The 21,032-nt window shown below is 32.1% G+C and overlaps 2 protein-coding genes across 2 annotated transcripts in view; both read left to right on the forward strand.

Annotated features, from left to right (window-relative positions):
• LOC143198751 (uncharacterized) overlaps positions 1-21,032 on the forward strand; it is a 292,680-nt gene that overhangs the window by 77,254 nt on the left and 194,394 nt on the right. The window lies entirely within an intron of this gene.
• On the forward strand, positions 18,015-20,508 carry LOC143199198 (uncharacterized). The gene is made up of 3 exons (XM_076409024.1): positions 18,015-18,635; positions 18,915-19,410; positions 19,513-20,508. The coding sequence occupies exons 1-3, from the start codon at positions 18,135-18,137 to the stop codon at positions 20,376-20,378; spliced, it is 1,863 nt and encodes a 620-aa protein (XP_076265139.1). The 5' UTR covers positions 18,015-18,134; the 3' UTR covers positions 20,379-20,508.

The raw sequence follows: 21,032 nt of genomic DNA on the forward strand, positions 1-21,032 counted from the left end.
GGATGATCTTTAAGTCTTTAAGAATTAGATCTTAGATGTGGTTAATGTAATTGTTGTTATATGCAGACATTTCCAAATCTTCGAATAGCATTGGAAGTATGAATGGAACTAAAGCTCTGTGTTCAAGGTATTACTTTTATATGTATTACGTAATGTTTGGTATATTTGAATTTCAATCCAAAACGATAAGAAATATAATACCTAATAGTAAAAATTAAATTATTAATAAATTTTTCACTTACCTTTTGTTATTGAGTTTCGTTGTGTAAAGCCCGTATTATTTTTCGTTCGAAATAAAAGTTCCCTCGGCATTAATAATTTTGTTTGTCCATGTAGCACGACCTTATTCGAAACCATCAATAAACAATGTGCGTATGGTATTTTTGGTCGTTTTTGCGGCACAGCAGTGTCAGTAAAAAATCGTTCTTGACAGCGTTAACTCGAATTTCAGTTTTCCAACCTATTTTGCATTTAGATTGACGCAAAGGCGATTCGTGGAGGATTAGATTATCCTCAGCCTTCAAAGCTGTCCTGAAAATGGGCTACGAACATAGACACACCTCGTTGTAAGATCGGTGTCATCGAATGAGACTTTCCAAAAGGTTTATTGCATGACACAAGAGGGAGAAAATGACCTTCTGTCTGCTATTGTAGATTATTAAGAGACATAGTCTTTACGGACGTAATTCTAGAATGTTATTTCGGGGCTTCGGTTGACGGCAATTTGGTTATCAGAGAAAGTAGACCTTCAAAATGAAATTGAGAAATATATTAGACAATGTTGGTTTATGGGCAACGAGAATATTGGAAGGCAAACCTAAAACGCTTCAGGTAAGAATTTTAACAAATTTTTTCCAATAAAAATTATTCAATTGTGAACATTGATAATTTATTGAATATAAACAGTAATTTTTTTAAAACATTGCGGCGTTTTATGAAGAGAATTTTATATAGGTTTAAAATCTAATTAAAATATTTTAATCTTTGGGACTAAAGAATAACAATACATATTATCAATAAATTGATGTACCAGTTACATGCTTTAAGAGAATTAAATCTATTTTTTGCCTCGTTCCATCACCATGGAAAACATTTAGAGGTACAATCCTGAATTAAAAGAGGCGGTTGAGGGGTCATGTGGGCTCTAGGTCTCCGAAGTGAATTTTTATACAAAGGCTAAAAATCATTAGTTTTTGAGAATGTAAAAGCAATTTAGTTTGTATACTAGTTATATTCAAACTAGTGCCATTATAAACCAGATTATTACCGTATCCTTTTGTATCAATTAGATGTAAAAATTCGTGCATATTATTTCGACAAGTTGCTAGTCGTTTGCTAGTTTTTAAGAATGCTACTTTTCTCACTATCCAGCTTAGTTGCCAAATTAAATTCTCTATGACAGCTGACTATGAGAAAATTGTTTTCACTAAGTGAAGAGGTATAAGTTACTTCGAGTAATATTTTTTCTGCTTACGGAAGACCACTACAATGAGGTGCAATTATACTAAAAAATTAATTGATTTTTTGCGGCTATTTATTCGCTCTTCTGTATTTTTCATTATTATGAAACATTCCTAAATTACAACATATATTTGTTTTTAAAATATATTTCATTAATTTTAGTACTTTGCTGAAATAAATCAGTTAGAAAATGTTGTTTAAACTGAGGGTTATTTGAAATTCTCAAATAAAGATGTTTGCTCAGGTTTAGGGTCATTTCAGAATTATATCAAACAGTATTTACAAATACGTAGCCGTAAACAACAAAAAATAAATCAAATAAAACTGTTGAATTATTTATTAAAATTAATTTTAAATATTTTTAAAGAATATTTGCATATATTATATTTATTTGCCATTGTCCTTTCAATCAAATCGCTCAAAATGTTGAATTAATTCAAGTAACAATAACATAAGAACTATAAGATACGTAAGAAATAACAATAAGATACGTATTAATAAAATACAATGAATGGATTGAGCTACCATTACCTTTTAAAACAACTGTAATTCTTTGCAGAATAGATTCAGTCAATTTACGGAATGCTGCCCTATTCATGCACTAAAAGATCCACCAATTGCTTCAATGACATTAGAGATGGAAATCAGTTCCACATTCTATGCACTAAAACTATCCATAACTTTTCAATTATATTGAGGCAATAACCAATTGGGCTGATTAGGAAGCATGTTGATATTCTGATCCTTTTCATCCCAAGGATGATCATTTTTGGCTATAATCATAACGGAACATCCCCGTACTTAACCTATGCGTAGCTTGACTTTTCTCGTATAAGAAGCAAACAATCCGGTTCGCAGGCTTTTTTTGAGGTTCTGCATAGATGAATACGGCTGTTGATCGAAAACAATATAAACGATGACTCATAGAACTATACTACATTTTTCCAATTATCAAGTGCACCACTTCTTTCCCAGCTTCGCGTTCGGTTTTTTTTATAACAAGTTTCGCAATCACAGCCCTTCCATGTTAGCTTTGTGAAATGCCCAGCGTGCTTTTTTGTCGAAACGCAATCACTGAAGTGAGTTTTTAATTATGGTTTCACCTTTGTCTTGGTACTTTCATGTTATGTGACCACAAACCTTTTTAATGCTCATCAATCTGTGTCAATTAACTGTGCGTTTCGCCTACTATTTCTCTTAGCCGATGCTGTTTTACCATGTTTTGTATGTCATTGCTGTGGATACTGTAGCTCATGAAACACTAAACAATTAAGTTGTTCGTCACAGTTGCTCTGATTAACATAGCATTAACAATTAACCCTTTTTCGAAGCTGGACTGACCCTGATCCATTGTTTTTAGTCGCCGCAGAACAAAGCATATCATGAAAATTAAATACAAAGCAGTGTTGCGAATATGCAACAAAATGTACTACATTATATGGTGTCCATATTGTTTTGTCTATCCCCTGTATTAACAATGTTAATAATTTTACGTATTAATTATTTTTGTATTAAGCTACTAACAATTGCCAATGCGCTGTAATTAAATGATAATGAGCTACGGGCGGCAATTAATTCTGGTATTATAAATATTATCCTTTTCGACGAATTTCAACATTAATATATATCTTTTAATATAACTTTAATCTATATAACTTATCTACTAGGAGTAACTTTTTAGACGCCGTTATGAATGATTTTTCTACTGTTTACCTGCTTTGAAATCGCCATTCAATCTAACGTTTTCCAACACTGAGTGAGGAAAAAAGTAATTTTAGTTTTTCTTAAAGGGTTTAAAATTATATATATCTAGAAATACTATACCGCAAAAGGTCGCAGCCCATAGAATTCTAGATATTTATTTTATATCCCGTGATTAATTTGCTTTGTCAAAAGTTAATTATGAACATTATGAAAATAATGAAGAATAAGAAATGAGGAATATGAAGAATGAACGTTATTTTCATCACGTTTTGTTTTTTACTTTCGAAAAGGTTCTCAGGCAATATGCAGCACCAGCTCATTGAAAATAGTGTGTGTGTATGATGATGACTGTTTAAATAAATATATACCAATGCTAAATTTTATTTTCTCATTTTTGTAGCGAAATTTTTAAGTAAAAGTGAAAATATACAAGAAACTAAACATCAGCCTCCTACTTAATTCGACTCTTTATTGTTAACAGTTAATTCGATTGAAGAAAGCGTAAATAAACCATATCAGACTATCTTTAGTTCCGTTCTCTGAACTACTTAAACTCCCTGAAAACCACTTGTGAAGTTTTCTGGCCAAATATCCTAAAAGTCTATAGTGACGGAATTTTATTCAACCAGAAAAGTGGCAGAAGTTTATCGATCTATACATCACGTATCTCATTTCGATATATGTGAAATGGCGTTGGAAATACTGCAATATGTTATGACGTATATTCAACGCAAGGTAATTCTCTTCTGTATCAAAATTTGAATGTTAAGATATAATTATTGAAACCTGAAGATCTTATTTGTAATAAATAAAAGTTATTTTGAACAATATCATTATTCAATAAAAAATCCATATACATAGAGAGTCAGTGACAATGCCAAATATGGTTTAAAGTACATCCCCTTACTAATGTGCAGTAAATATGGCGGAACTAGTTTAAGTTTAAAAGCTACCAATCAAGCTACAACGTGCTTTTAAAAAGTAGTACGGGATGTTCTAGTTCACACGTCAGATTCCATATTTATTCTTACATCTACTCAAAAAAATTAACCGACTGTATGAAAATATAAACAATAAATAATGATGTATAAAAATCTTTAACAATAGTGAATTAGTGAAGCGTGACACGTGACTATGCTCTTATCCGTAGCCAGAATACTGGAGACCGGTTTAACTCATGCAACGGGAAGTGAAATATAAGGAAATTACCAAAGGTTTTTTTAAAAACTAAACGTGGATAAAAGGCCGGAACACAGCACCAATATCAATTTTTTTAATATATACTAATACCATATCAACTAAAGACTCTAAACATGAGATTGCATCTGTAATAAGTACAATAATGACAGTTATTGAGTCATGGTTTTAAATGACGATTCTATGAAAAGTACCGGAAAGTTATCACCGGTTGTTTCGAAAAAAACCTACCTAATTTTCAAGAAGATTGAAAAAATTATGTGTTCAAGGTATTGATCATTTAATTCTACATATCTTGCCCATCTTTCAAGCGATTTACGTGTCCTATTGTTGCAAAAAGTTTATAGGTGGCCCGGGCAAGGTCTGAAGAGTAGGCCGGTATTATGTCCCATACAAGTACTCTCAACGTTTCCTTGACAGGTTTTGCTTTCTGAGACAACACATTATCGTGCTGCAGAATCACTTTATCATGCCTTCTGGTCCATTCTGAACGGTTTTAGATCAATGAATAGTTCTTTAGGGTAAATGATGTGGCTCGGTGAATGGAGGTAAAATGAAATGAAACAGTGGTGTTTACATTATGTGACCGTTATTTAATGGCTATATAAAAATGTGAAAAATATAAATGATAAAACGGATGGCAGCGGTGTTACCTGGAGACGAGGCTTGGGCAATCGATGGTGGCACGTCTAAACCAAACAAGGGTTCAGCACTGAATGACTCGCAATACCCTTCAATAACATCCCAGATAAACGTCTCGGGGTTGCCGCCAGCTATTCGTTGTCGGGTTCTAGTTGGCGCTGCTGGCACCCCGCCCGTGTTCAACATCTGGGATTATATTTCTGGGTATTTTGTAGACCGTTATTCCACGATGTAAAATTCGACATGCCTCAAGGTCGCTACAGTACAAAGTGATTATTTATTGTTGGTAGTGAACACTATTAACTGTTTAATCAGGGTTAACAGACCAAAAAAATATGACTTTGGGTTGAGCCAGCTTCACCAGGTGATAACTATGATTTTTTGTGCTTAGGATTTTCAAAATAAATCCACTTTTCATCACTCGTCACTATTCTATGCAGAAATAACTTCCGATCATACCTTTAAAGCAGCATTTCACAGAAGATTTTTCTATTTTGCAATTTCCTGTTCATCTTTAGATTTTTTCTCATTGCTCCTAATCGGTCGCTGATCATTTATTAAGCCACATTTAATGCCTTTGCGTATTGTTTTTGAGTTTGGATTGGGTATTCATCCAATAATTTTTTCACTTTTCGCATCTTCAAACTGTTTAGGTCCCCCAGCACGTTCTTTCTATTGCACATTAAAATCACCATTTTCCACATAATCATATGCATTTAGGAAGATTCTACCGGAAAACTATGACTTGAAAAGTAATGCGTGCCACAAATGCACGCTTTCAGTGACGGAAGTTCACATTTCAAAAGAGGTATAAATCTATGACGGTGTTACTGTGGCAAAATGTAACATGTATAGATTCAAAGCTTGATAAAAGTACATTTGTATCAAATCATAACATTTCATACTTCTGTTAGAAAACCCGGTAATGACTTTTCCGTACACTCGCTATAAAGATGACGTTGATTTTCTGAGCCAAAGTTATCTTATAATTTTCCAAACAATTTAAATGTCTGATCAACATTCTTTCCAAAAACGTTTTATAACAAATTCATTTTCACAATAAAAACTTTTTTCTTTTTTATTTATTTTCCTACTTAACGCATATTAAAATCATATTCACTATCATCATTCATATCAAATTTTGAATATAAAAACCATATTACCCTTGTTTAAAAATAAAGATACCCTGGATATTAATAATTCTGTTTACTTGAATATTGCGAACATGCGATAACAAACACAAATGTCCAAAGCTATCGATAAACAATGTTTGTTTAGTGTTTTTGGTCGACTCGACGATACAGTTGCGTCAGTAAAAAAATCGTTCCCGACAGCGTTAACTCGACTCAGTTTTCAGCCTATTTTACATTTAGATTGCCACGAGGGCGACTGGGCGAGGATTAGATTGTTCTCGGTCTTCAAAGCGACCCTCAAAAGGGATTCAAGATGGGCTACGACTGGAGACAGGACTGTATAAGAACTGTGCCTTCAAATGACAGTTTCTAAAAGGTTTATTGCATCACGCGAAAAGTCGGAAATGCGAGTCATCTTTTAGATGATGCTGCTGCAGATTATTAAAATAGGCACATCGTTTTAATCGAGTCATAGTTTCTACGTGTGACTATTTTCCACTTAATACTGTTACTTTGCGGAGCGTTTTTAAATTAAACATTTGTATTTTAAGTAATACTTTTGTGGTAATGATGATGTAAAATAATACTATAAACTGGAAATATAAATTTAACCCTATAATTATACATATTAGTATTAGTAAATATCGGTAGCTAATAGTTTTTCTCATATTTTGGGAAAGTGACGAGAATTCCCGCCTGTTAATGCTATTTGAGTGACTTTTTGGGTTTGGATATAGCAGTTCAAAACTTTGAACCTTTATTTAGAAAAATGATATGCATTTTATTCAACTCCACTGCATTTTATTCAAGTTATTGTTATCTAATGCTCGACTAAGTTGCATCAGTTGTTGTTGATTTTACTCTTTTCAGATAAAAAAATGTCATTTTAAAAATATTTCTTTTATTCATTGAATTAATTTGTTTTCATTTATTGAAAAAAAATTGACGAATAATATATCAAAATATATTCCATCGCTCTATACACACTTTGCCCATTTTTCTGGTGACATAATGGTAATACCATGAGGAGAGAAAAATGTTGCTTTGGAATCATCCCTCCCGTTTCACATTCCTTAAGAATTTTAAAATGATGTGTGTCAAACAATGAAAGTATAATTGTAATTTTCTATATTTCCTATTACATATATATAACTAGAAATCTAAATAAAATTAGCCTTTTTGAGGTAGATGTATATCACTGACAAAAAAATCACCACTTTTAAGTCGTTAAATCCTAAACTAACAAATTGGCTATAGCGGAGCACTATCACTATGTTCCCAAAAGTATTTGTCAAAATGTAATATTGAGCTCTTTATGATAAGCATATATAAAGCGATTAAGTCAATAATGCTAAGTGAAAAACTCTTAGTTTATGTCAAGAGATATAATAATCATCAAATTCAAAGGAACGATGAAAATGATACTTCGCATTTTCACCATTAGATGTCGCTAATCAAAATATATATCACACCTAACAGATGGCTCTCACAACAGGTCAATTGAAAAGTCCCGAGTATGACACATAGATGCCGCTATTAGAATTAAATCTGTGGCGACTGCCACGACCCTTTAGGCCACCACCAATTCACCATCAACAACTACAAAGGTTGGCAACGCCGGTGGATTGGTACCATGCAGTTCTGGAGTATAAAAGGCCATCACGACGACGTCTCGCTCTCTTCTCTTATCACCGTCCCCCTGTAACAGTACCACTTCCACAGCGCTACCGTACTTCCTTCAACTTAACCTAATATCCTGTCAATTCTCCCATCGACCACATGTATTAATCGTAAGTTAAAATAAACAACTTTGATTCAACCAGTGTTTTTAGTTCCCGTGTAAATTCCTTCCAAAAATAGTAGTGAGTGTTCTGACAAATAATCGCCGCGGCAGCCACACATTTCGACCGACCCGACGAACATTCCTACAAATCCATATTTTTTTAAAGATATACCTAACCCCCAAAAGATGCGTGTATAAATTTGACAGCTGTCGGAGCATTTGTTTGTGAATTATAGCATTTTGAGTAAAGCAACTTTTGTTATTGTAAAAAAAATGGATAAAAAGGTATTTCGCGTGTTGATAATATATTGCCTTTTGAAGGGAGAAAATATAGTTGAAACAAATCTTAACTTGATGCCGAGTTTTCGGACAATGTCCCAGGAAAATCAACCATTAAGGATTGGTATGCTTAGTTTAGACGTGGTGAAATGAGCACCGAAGACGATGAACGCAGTGGACACCCAAAAGACGTTTTTACCGACGAAAGTATTTAAAAAATGTACAAAATGATTTTGAATGACTGTAAATTGAAATTGAATGAATCAGCAGACCTTCTAAAGATATCAACTGAACGTGTAATCATATCATTCACGAATATTTGGGTATGAGAAAGCTCTGTGCAAATTGGGTGCCGCGCGAGCTCACTTTTGACCAAAAACAACGACGAGTTGATGATTCGGAGCAGTGAAGATGATCAAGCGTAATAAACCCGAGTTTTTGCCTCGATATGTGACAATGGATGAAACATGGCTCCATCATTAAACTCCGAAGTCCAATCGACAGTCATCCGAGTAGACTGTAAACGATGAACCCGCTCCAAAGCGTGGGAAAAAGCAACAGTCGGCTGACAATTATGGCAGTTATGGCGTCTGTATTTTGGGATGCGCATGGAATAATTTTCATTAACTACCTTGAAAAAGGAAGTACCATCAACAGCGACTATTACATAGCGTTATTATTATAGATTTGAAGAAAAAGAAAGTGCTGCTTCACCAAGACAATATACCGTGTCACAAGTCAGTAAAAACGACGGCAAGAATCCATGAATTGGGCTTCGAATTGCTTCCTCATCCACCGTATTCCCCAGATATGGTCACCAGCGACTATTACCTGTTCTCCGAACTCAAAAGAATGCTCGCTGGGAAGAGATGTTCGTCGAATGAAGAGGTGATTGCCAAAACTGATTATTTTGAAGCAAAGGACAAATCTTACTACAAAAATGGTATCGAAAAGTTGGAGGGTCGCTATAATGAGTGTATCACCCTTGAAGGGAATTATGTTGAATAAAAAATGTTATGCTTCGTATGGCAAATTGATATTCATAAATTGTTCAAATGCTAGCAAAAACCACTGGTTCCCGCAAATTGATTTTTTGTTAGCTTAGATGTTGTAGTTGTCCTTAATTTTGATGTTAATCTTACACTGATATTCACTCATGTGACTTTCCCTTTAAATATAATAATTTAATAACAATCACCCTGAACAACTATTTATCGAGCTATGACGTATTAATTAGACATTAATTCAGAATTTATATACTGTTTTCATTTTGAGACATTACTTGTTTTTAATGGAAAAACTGAAAAAAGGCCGTAAAAGCTTGCGTTTATAAGCAATTTAAATAAGAAGAATTAAAACTAAAATTTTGAAGTGAAAACAGTAGGCAATCATTTTTACGATTAAACTGAAACGTGAAAATAAAAAATGATTAATCGCTTTCTAAAAGGATTAAACTCTAATGAGTATTGCGAATTGATTAGGGAGAAAAAACACATTTTTCAAATTTTGAACGCTGAAAAATGATTAATTTATTTTTCTTTGTAATTTTATATATATATATATATATATATATATATATATATATATATATATATATATATATTGTATAGACATTACAGAAGTTATTGTCTACTATTATACATTATAGAAACTTTTTACAAATATTATAGACATAAAATGATTTATTATCTTGATCAGTATTTAATTGTTATTCTATAATAAATTGTAGTATACAGTTACTTATAGAATATTAGTCTCGCCATGGAATCTATAGTCTGTCCAAAGTCGCAGTCAACTTGCGTCATCAAATAATAACGTCACAACATCACAATGTTGTGCACACTTTAATTTTTAGTTTATGTTGGCTTTGGCCTATAACAAAATTCTAGTCTAAATAAAATAATGAAATAAAAATAATGTTTTTAAATATAATTTATCTTAATATTACAGTACATATAATGCATACATTATCGAAGGACTTAAATTACAGTTAGTTATACAGCTACAATAGTTTGTAAGTTAGGGTTTTCTTACATTGAATTCCTTTCCACATCATCTTTGAAGTAAAGTTTTAACCATGTTTTTGATGTAGTGGTATCCTCTGGAGGCCGTTAGTACTTTTCTCTTTCGTTGTTGTGTTTCCATTCCACGTTGCCTTGTCAAGCCATTTTGATATGAGTATATTTCTCCTAATTGTCTTCGTTTCTACCTGTGTACATTTCTTTTATAAAATTATCTTTATTTCCTAGATTCTGATTTAATCACTGCATTCCCCTAATGTATTTGCCATATCATCTGTAAAAAAATTGTATTCATTTTCCCCTCATACATTTCAACAGAATCTTTACCAAAATTCTGAACGGACACATACTTTATACAGATCTATATACACAAATTTTACACATAATATGATTATCTACAATTATATCATTAATTATATGCATATATTTAGTGGTTTTCGCTCTTATCACTCTGTGTTTGTAATTGCCAGAACATGGATATAAGGCTAAAACATGAAAGTTTCATTCAGTGACTGTAACGTTCACTATTAAAATCACTCTTCAAGCCAATTACTACATTGTTAATTTCTAATCTATTGATATAATTGCGATTTCTTCTTCTGTTTATCTGATCAGTTCATCTAAAACAAAATTGTTAGTGTAGTTAATGCTTTTTTTTCACAAGACCAAACAGTTCTTCATTGTGTATCCGCCTCGACCTGTATGTCCATTATAATAACTCTTTGTCCTCCCATATTAATTCGATATATTAAATATGCAATGATAAGGAAGAAGGCGTAACACTCTGGACCATATTTTTTATGCCAATGTACACTACAATTTATCTTTTTTCAGGTCAATTAAAGTTAATTGTAAAACATAAACATATAATTTATATTTAGCCGGTGACATATAGAAGTTGTTCTCTCTCAAAAAGTTGCACATTCTTAAACTTTCTCTTAGATAATTATTATATTTGTAGGAATGTTCACCTGGTCGATAGGAATGTGTGGCTGTCGATGCGATTGTTTGTCCGAACACTCACTACTATTTTGTGGAAGAAATTCGCACGAAAAGGGAAAACGCTGATTGAAGAAATACATGTTTATTTCGATTTAAATTGATGCATGTGATCGACGGGAGTGTGGACAGGATATTAGGTTAGATAAAGGAAGTACGGTAGCGTTGTGGAAGTGGTACTGTACAAGGGGGTAGAGAAAAGAAAAGAGAGCGAGACGTCGTCCTGGTGGTTTGGTATCGCCGAGAACCGCATGGTACCAATCCACCAACGTTGCCAACCTTTGACTTTGATGTAGGTAATGCGCCGTGGTCTTAAGGGTTGTAGTGGTCGCTATATATTATTTTTCGGATTAACAGTTTCTCTTGTAATAATTTATGAAATTATTATTATATCGAGAATACAATATCGAAAAAAACTACCAATATCAAAGATCACATCCTGATTCGTCACCTGACCCACATGTGGTCGCTTTATTACCTGTGAATCTAACATTATATTGCTTTTATTTTTGAGAAATTTTAATCACATCGCCTGCACTGAATATTAGTATGAATATTAATCAGCGTAAATCAATCATAAAATTGTTGCAACTGCAACACGCTGAAAATTCTTACCATAAAAGTCACAATAATCCTCTCTAACGCATTTTACTAGCAAGGGAGGGCATTATCTTGTTCCTGTAACTGAATGGAGACATAATCTCTATTTTTGATTTTACATTTTCAAGCGGAATAATCACAAATATTAAGCAACGATTGGAAATTTATTAAAACAAACAAAGTGCTAAAACAGTGTCTGCCGGTTTATAAGCTCTTATTATTATTATTATTATTAACGTTTTGAAGAATTTTGCAGATATTTAGCAACCAGGTGAATTTTATAAGTAGATTTGGTTACATATTCGGACGCATTATGTGGCATTGTATCTCTTTTTAGCTAAAATGAGAAGGAAAATTACAGTCTGATTGTAATTTACAAACTATTCTATGTAATACATTCAACGTCATAATAACTGATATTTCACTATTCAATATTATCTTCTTTAGCTTCTTAACTACTTAAAAAAATCATTCTTTACTCGAATTCAAATAGCCGAGTATCACATGAAATGAAATTGGGGAAATGTAGGGTGGGATCTGTAATATTTTGTATTTAAATTTACAGTTATTCGCAGTAGTTCTTTGAATAATATAAGATGATAGGATAGCTTGATGATTTTGTTATTCTGTGAATCAGTTATTTTGTAATTTTGATACCTATTGGGCGAATTCTGGAGTTTCGGAACCGGTAAGCACCATAATTAACACCACATTTCAGGATAATAGCGAAATCCCTTTTGTACTTTCTCAATCACCAGCGTGATTTTTTATTCATTGTGAGTTCGAGATCTATCCTACATACTTTGGCGTTCTCCAAATATCTATCGGTTGATTGATATTCCGATAACCCATTGAAATAGAAGAGCCATCTTTTATCATTCAAAAAATTGCACAATATTTTTATAACTAATCTCCGAATAAATTTTTGTTTGGAAAGCCGATAAAATACTTGGTTAGAATTTAATTATCTTAAGATTGTTGTGAACAACTGGCAACATTGATAACCATAGCGTGACGAAAGGGAAAGTTCCATTGCTATCCGATATATATCGCGCCAATTTTTAACTGGCTTTTTCCGTCCCTATGTCATTTCATGTTTATTTTAACGTAAAACGGAGGGAACCGTTTCTTTATTGCCATTGTTTTTGCATTGAATTATTTCATATCTGACCTAATAACATAATAATATATATAGTTTGTTTATTATCGCTTTATTGGAATATTGTGCACACTATCGCTATTTCTAGCACATTTAATGAAAAGAGTTGGGATAAAACCGAAGAGGGCTTGTCAGTGCTTTGGTCAAGGTTTCGAAATAGTCTTTCTAGTATTCCGGTTATAACTAATATTTTTATACATTTGTTATTGTTCATTAAGCAGTGTAAAATTCAACAGCGAATTCACGTGTGTAAACGTGCTTGATAATAATACGTATCTGAGTTCACTAATCGCCAGTTAACTTTAATTCAGGGCCAGCTCAAATAAACTAAACTTAATAAAACAAAGTCTGAAAGACATTGTTAGTTATTCTGCTATTATCAGTTTATCTCTAGTTTACTACTGGTGATGAACTGTGTATATTTCAGCAATCTAGAGTCACAAAGTCGTATTCCACGCCTATGTCAAGGTGACAGCGACAAAAGTGACGTCGAGAAAGAATAAGCTTTGCTAAAACATTTATTTTGGAACACACGATCAATCATAAACTATTAAAGCTGAAAACGGTCAAATTAGGTGATCAGACATGGAACTTTATTTGAACTATTTAGAGACAACGGCCTCATTTCTATTCGACCGATTCATTTGTCTAAAACTTTTTTCGATTATTGCAGAAAATTCTTTGCATGTTTTCGGAATGATATTCATCAAAAAGTTATAGTTTTCAATGGACAATACTTAACATAACAAGAAAGTTTCCATAGATATAAATTTTAGTTCATAGTAGAATTTTAGTTCAATCACCAAATCTAAGTAATACTAACAAATTAACATCCAGATACTACCAAATACTTAATGATTTAATGCGACAATTAATCAAATAATTTCAATATCAAATAAGACATATGAATTGAAGATAACGAGACTAGAGTTTAAACAAATTATTTATGGTTAGAATTAGATGTATTAGTATTTTATTAGTTTAAATATTAATAGAATGTAAGGGTAATACAATGACCATATAACTGTACAATTAATTAAGATGCGATTTGCTCTGTATCTGTCATATTCGTCAAACAGAGCATTTAGCGATTATTTCTCATTTATAGATATAGAAAAGATATAGATAAGGACTACCTCAGTGAAAACTTAATTTGAAAACTTGAGTTGTTGAAAGGTTTAAAGCGATCATACTTTTTATAGCAAGCATAGAATATAAAAAACTTTGTAACGAATAAAATACAGAAACATACAATGTGTTTTAATACAGCTATTGTTCTTATTACCAATCTACTATTGATGAAGCTCTGGTAATATGGATATCGTTATAAGCGAAAACATAGAGATTGTGAAAATTAGTAATAAGAAGTAGCTACTTCCGATTTACTAAACTAAACTTGCATTATTTAAAAAAAGTACACGAGCTATCACGGTGTCAATGATTGCAGATATCGTTTTCCTTATAATATAGTCATAGAGCCCAGTTAGCGTTGGCTGAATAAGAGATAGAAGAGTCATAGTATCTAGCTGGACAAAGCCACCGAAACAATTTTAACAAAGACAAATACTATAAAAGAAATTTGGTTTACCACCCTTTTAGATATTTTATTGGTCAGCTGACCATTGACGGAACATGCATAGCTTTGATAATCACTCGACCAGATTATAAATGATGCCCAAAACGAGTAGGACAAATTCAAAATTCACATATGTTTAAGAATTTTTCATGAAAAAATTATATTTTGATTGTATTTCTGATAAATAGTTCATTTAATTTTGCCATAATAATTAACAAAGAACATCTTAACCGTTTAAAGCCTAATGCCTACCTATTCTTGAAGATAAGGAAATGCTAGTTCCAACCGAAGGAAACTATATATAGTATATTCAATGTGAGAATTTGTTGAAATACAGTCATTGTTCAAACAGTAGTATGAGAAAGTAATGTTGCTATTTATTGAAGTTTGATCATATATTACAAAAAAGCACCTATAACATTAAATAATACTATTATTCCATATAGCAACAACGCTAAATATCTTGGAATGAATTTTGATGCAAAACTTCGCTGAAAGGAACATATAAAGAAGAAAAGAAAAGAACTGGAATTGAAATATAGGAAATTGTACTGACTAACTGGAGGAAAATTACAATTATTAGTACATAATAAATTGCTATTAAATATAAGCAAATACTGAAACCTATATGGACGTACGGAGTTAAATTATGGGGATGTTTTGCAAAGAGTAACATAAACAAAATACAAATTTTTCATAACAAAATCCTGAGTGGTATTGTGGGTGCCAAAAATACCATAGGACTGATTACCTATATCGAGACCTTCAGATACCAACACTATGTCAAGAAATCAAGAGAATGGCTAGGGAGCATGAGGAAGGACTTCATTCTCATGAGAATATTGAAGTATTCCAGCTTTTGGATACCACTAGAATAAGTATAAGAAATACAGCAGTGACATCTATAAACATTATTTCACCAGAGACTGAGATAGGGCCGATGGGTCCTCCTAGTTATATACCTAGATTTAAGTTATCATAAAGACAAATTGTAGGTTAGTCGGAAACGACTAGTAACAATGTAATAATTAAATAATAAAAAAAATATTACAAAATTACATAGAATCCTTTAAATGGAAAATTTATTTTCAACGTATTTTCCTGCGAATATCTACTCTTACTATAACTTAATCCGATGTTACGAGAATAAAAATATCTTGAAAAACATTGAAACTATGGAATAGACATAATGGATAACGGTTATCCTTCCAAACATTATAAAATCATCACTACTACAATAATGAATTAAAAATATAAACGAATCTTTAAACTAATTGACAATTCTGCTAAATGTTAATAGAATTGCAGATTTGTTAAAAAACCTAACCTAGAGTTTGAAATCTAGATTAGAATGCTTACATGTGATTCTAATCATTTTCTTACTTTAGAAAAGTCTTTATTGAGAAACATTTGTACAACACATATTAATCAATGTATTTTAAATAATGTTCTACAACTTTTTCCCATCTATCTGGCAAATTGGTGATACCATATCGAAAAAACCATGTGCTTTTGATAGCGATCGAACCATCGATCAATTTTTGCACTTCCTGAGTATTTGGAAACCTTATGCGAGTCAAACTATACTACATCGATCTGAACAAGTGCTAATAAAAAAAAATTATAACTAGTGCGTACGCTAGAAATGATAAAAAATTCTCATTTGAGTTGCGAATGTATATACTTTATAACTGACAACGTGTGAAACTCTTTACGTTACGATAAAAATATATGCAATGAACTTCCAAATTTTAATGTAAAGGATATCGCAAAATAGAATAAGAATCGTTTTTAAGGAACTTTTACTATTATATTGATTACTTTAATATAATAAATTATTAAATGATTTACCTTGAAACATCTGATTAAAAAAATTGTAAATTTATTAAAAATGTTAACTCGGCATTTCCTCAAAATGCTCTAAAATTGCTTTAAATCTGTTATTATATTGAACCACTCAATTAATATCTATTAAATTTCAAAAAATGTTAAAATATTTTTGATATTTGATACCAATTAATTGCGAGTTAGTGTTGTGTAAATGTAATAAAAGCAAATTAATTTATATTACATCATTAATATTAGCAAAAATAAATCCCGATTAGGCCATTATTCACCTCAAGGAGTCGATTAATCAAGAATCAAAAGCGTCTATAACTTGATCGCTACGTTTCATGCGGTAATATGCTACATTGTTTTTCATTTAGATTGAATTTAATTTTCTAAAGTGGTCTCGCGCTATTTTCGTAGAGTAATGTCGAAACAAAAATTACAATCGATAATGTTTATAAAAATATGTTTGGAACATTTACTTCATTTACTTTGGATTTTATCAATATATCCAAAGTAAATGCAATATATAATAATAAATAATGATAATTGATGTACCAAAATAGAATAAATAATGAGGCCTCTAAAATGTTTTGCGTGTTTTCATTCAATTCATAGAAACTTATGTGTGTTATTTGTCACGTAGTGTCTATTCATTGACTATTAATACTAATATATATGTTGTTTCATCTTTTCTTATAACGTAAAATACTATGGTTGCTTTACTTTGAAAGTAACTATGAAAGAAATGATTATTTAAAGCCTCTACACTTATTTCTCCCTTTATTCCCGGTATGCAAATTATATATTACAAGAGAAAACATATCTTGGCTAGACGCTGGATTGAAGAAGCATGTAAAAAAGAAACGCAACAAACTCTACACCAAAACCAAGAAAATGTTGGAATTCGTTACTTGGCCGAAACTCTGAATTATCAATTTACAACAAGGTTTTTTTATATAAGCAAATACTGAGAGCAGTGTGGCTATATAGTTCGCATGTCGGTCTGTCTCTATGAATCCTATATCCAGGTGATTCAAACGTTACAAAATAAAGTACCAGTTCCAAATTACGTAATATGTTCGTGAATTATTGATTTCAATCATATTCATGAATATTAACTTAGTATTTTATAATGCTTCATTACTTAAACTCATCACACTTTTAGAAACGTATGGTGATATCTTATATATAAAAATGAATCGCAAAATATGTTCCTAAGCGCATAACTCAACAACGCCTGGACCAATTTGGCCAAATCTTTTTTTAAAATGTTCGTTGAAGTTCAGGGATGGTTTTTACGGCGAGAAAAATTAGAATTATTGCTGGAAAAACCCTAAAAATAGCCCTTTTTGTTTGAATTTGTTTCGTGTATCAGTTGACAATTCATCTGTCATCTGTCAAAAGTCATCTGTAACAGACAACTTTTTTTTTTTAAATTTGATATGACTTGAACTCAAATCCTTTTAATCCGTACGAATTGTTTTATTTATTTAAAATTTTTTATTTGTTTAAAATTTAATTCAAATTTTAAATAAATAAAACAATTCGTACGGCTTAAAAGGATTTGAGTTCAAGTCATATCAAATTTAAAAAAAAAAGTTGTCTGTTACAGATGACTTTTGACAGATGACAGATGAATTGTCAAGTGATACACGAAACAAATTCGTATATCGTGTTTTGTGCAGAGTGTTTAGTTAGTTAGTGTTTGTTTAGTTCGTGATTAGTGAAAAAATAATTTATATTTGATATGCCTCCTATAAGACGAAGCAATTTAGGTAGAAGAACCAGAAATGCTATAAACCAAGCTAATTACCGATCTAATCGTACTACACAAGAACGTGACGACAGAAATGAACGTGAAAGAATTCGGATATCACAAACGCGTGAAGCGCGAGCGCGACATTCAACTAATAATCGCGCAAGTTTGAATCCAGCTGCTTTCAGTTACGATGTGTCAATTGACTACAGTAACTACCAATGTGTTGTTATTGGTTCTATGAACTTGGTTTGCTCACACTGTAAGGCATTAAAATACAAAAACGAAGCCAATGGATTGTGTTGCGCAAATGGTAAAGTGAAATTGATACAATTGGATCCACCACCAGAACCATTGTACTCATTGGTTTCAGGAATAGGAACAGATTCTATACACTTTTTGACACATATTCAACAATATAACAATTGCTTTCAAATGACTTCATTTGGGGCAACAAATGCAGTTCGGGAAAATTTTATGCCAACTTTCAAGGTATGTATTATAGCAGTTACTCATAATTATTTTAGCGAACAAAATTTTACCAAAGTTAAGATGTGTTACTAATCTTCAATTTCTTAATCATTACGAAATATATCACTTAGTCATCATATTATATGGTGATTCAGTTTCAGTGACACTTTTATTTTATTTTATATTTGATAGATATTAGTTAAAACTAAATATATACTTTTTAAGATCAAATATTATTTAAGTTTGATCATTGACAATCCATTAATTTATACCACACCATAATATTTTTTTTATTTACAGATACAAGGGCAAATATATCACAGAGCAGGTTCACTGTTACCAGTGTCAGATAGCGACAACAAATTCCTGCAAATTTATTTTATGGGCAATTCACCACAAGAAATTGATCTGCGTTGTGCACATAACAATTTAGTAAAAAGGTCTATTGTAGAACAATTACAAACTTTATTTCATCAACACAATCAATTGATTATATTGTTTAAAACTGCCCTGGATCTGATGCCATCCGATAATCACAAAATTGTAATCAGAGCTGATAAAACACCTGCAGGTCAACATACAAGACGTTTTAATGCACCAACTATTGATGAAGTTGCTATCGTTGTAGTTGGAGAAAACTTGGAATCCCGTGATATTGTTTTACATCGTCGGAATTTTCAATTACAACCTATAAAGGAAACACACCGCTCATATGATGCACTGCAATATCCCATTATATTTTGGCAAGGTGAAGATGGCTACGATTTATCAATAAAAATGATAAATCCCATTACAGGTAACTAAAATATTAGTTTAGCTATGGCGATAATATCTCAGTCACTATATTATGTATTTTAATTTTATATTTGAATGTTATTAAAACAAAATCTGTTTACAGGTTCTGAAACCAACAAAAAAGTCAGTTCAATGAACTATTATTCATACCGCCTAATGATTCGGGAAAATGCAGATAATCACATATTGAAATGTCGGCGATTATATCACAAATATGTTGATGACATGTATGTTAAAATTGAAACGGAGAGATTAACATTCATCAGGTTGAATCAAACCAAACTCCGATCTGAAGAGTATATTCACCTTCGAGATGCGATTAATACTGATGGAAATGCACAGAATGTCGGTCGGATGACTATTCTTCCAGCAACATACATCGGAAGCCCTCGGCATATGCACGAATATGCTCAAGATGCCATGTCGTATGTTCGTCATTATGGTACAGCAGATTTGTTCATCACATTTACATGCAATCCGCAATGGATAGAAATTAAGCAGGAGTTATTACCTGGGAAATCATCCATTGATCGTCATGATATTACAGCCAGAGTCTTTAGAAAAAAGTTGAAATCTTTAATGAATTTCATCGTAAAACATAATGTGTTTGGTGAGACACGCTGCTGGATGTATTCTGTGGAGTGGCAGAAACGAGGATTGCCACATGCACACATTTTGATTTGGTTGGTTGAAAAGATAAGGCCAAATGAAGTTGATGCAGTGATATCAGCTGAAATCCCTAATGTACAAGTAGATCCTGGATTGCATGAGGTAGTTATCAAAAACATGATACATGGTCCCTGTGGAACTCTTAATCAAAATTCACCGTGTATGATGGACGGTAAATGTTCAAAACGATATCCACGGACATTAATATCGGAAACAATTACTGGTAATGACGGTTATCCATTGTATCGTCGCAGATCGACAGCAGACAATGGAAAATCAACAATTGTCAAATTAAATTAACAAGATATTGAAATAGATAATCGTTGGATTGTTCCATATTCACCCATTTTATCAAAGACATTCAAAGCACACATCAACGTTGAATCTTGCCATTCAGTGAAATCGATTAAATACATTTGCAAATATGTAACCAAAGGGAGTGATATGGCTGTGATTGGAATTGGTGCAGAGAATTCTAATGATGAAGTTACCCAATACCAAATGGGCCGCTATGTCAGTAGTAATGAAGCAGTTTGGCGAATATTTTCTTTTCCTATTCATGAGAGACACCCTTCTGTTGTTCACTTAGCTGTGCATTTAGAAAATGGACAAAGAGTGTATTTTACAGCACAGAACGCAGTACAAAGAGCTGCTCAGCCACCATCTACTACATTAACCAGTTTTTTTGAGACATGCCAAAACGATGATTTCGCACAAACATTGCTATATTCTGAAATGCCAAAATATTATACCTGGAATCAATCCTCAAGGAGATTTATACGACGGAAACAAGGAAAACCAGTTCCAGGATATACAGATGTATATTCCACCGATGCGATTGGCCGGATTTATTCAGTACATCCAAGCAATGATGAATGTTTTTATTTACGACTGCTATTAGTCAATGTACGTGGCCCAACATCATTCTAATAGTTAGGAAATGTTGATGATGAA

The sequence above is a fragment of the Rhynchophorus ferrugineus genome, unplaced genomic scaffold (assembly GCF_030347505.1).
Source record: "Rhynchophorus ferrugineus isolate W39M unplaced genomic scaffold, kcgeb_rfMv2 rfM1, whole genome shotgun sequence".
NCBI classification, from domain to species: Eukaryota; Metazoa; Arthropoda; class Insecta; order Coleoptera; family Curculionidae; genus Rhynchophorus; species Rhynchophorus ferrugineus.

Bases quoted from the DNA above. Each gene is read 5' to 3' on its own strand.
- LOC143199198 (XM_076409024.1), top strand. From the start codon at position 18,135: ATGCCTCCTATAAGACGAAGCAATTTAGGTAGAAGAACCAGAAATGCT. The intron at 18,636-18,914 runs GTATGTATTATA...TTTTATTTACAG, and splicing joins ATTTTATGCCAACTTTCAAG to ATACAAGGGCAAATATATCA. The intron at 19,411-19,512 runs GTAACTAAAATA...ATCTGTTTACAG, and splicing joins AATGATAAATCCCATTACAG to GTTCTGAAACCAACAAAAAA.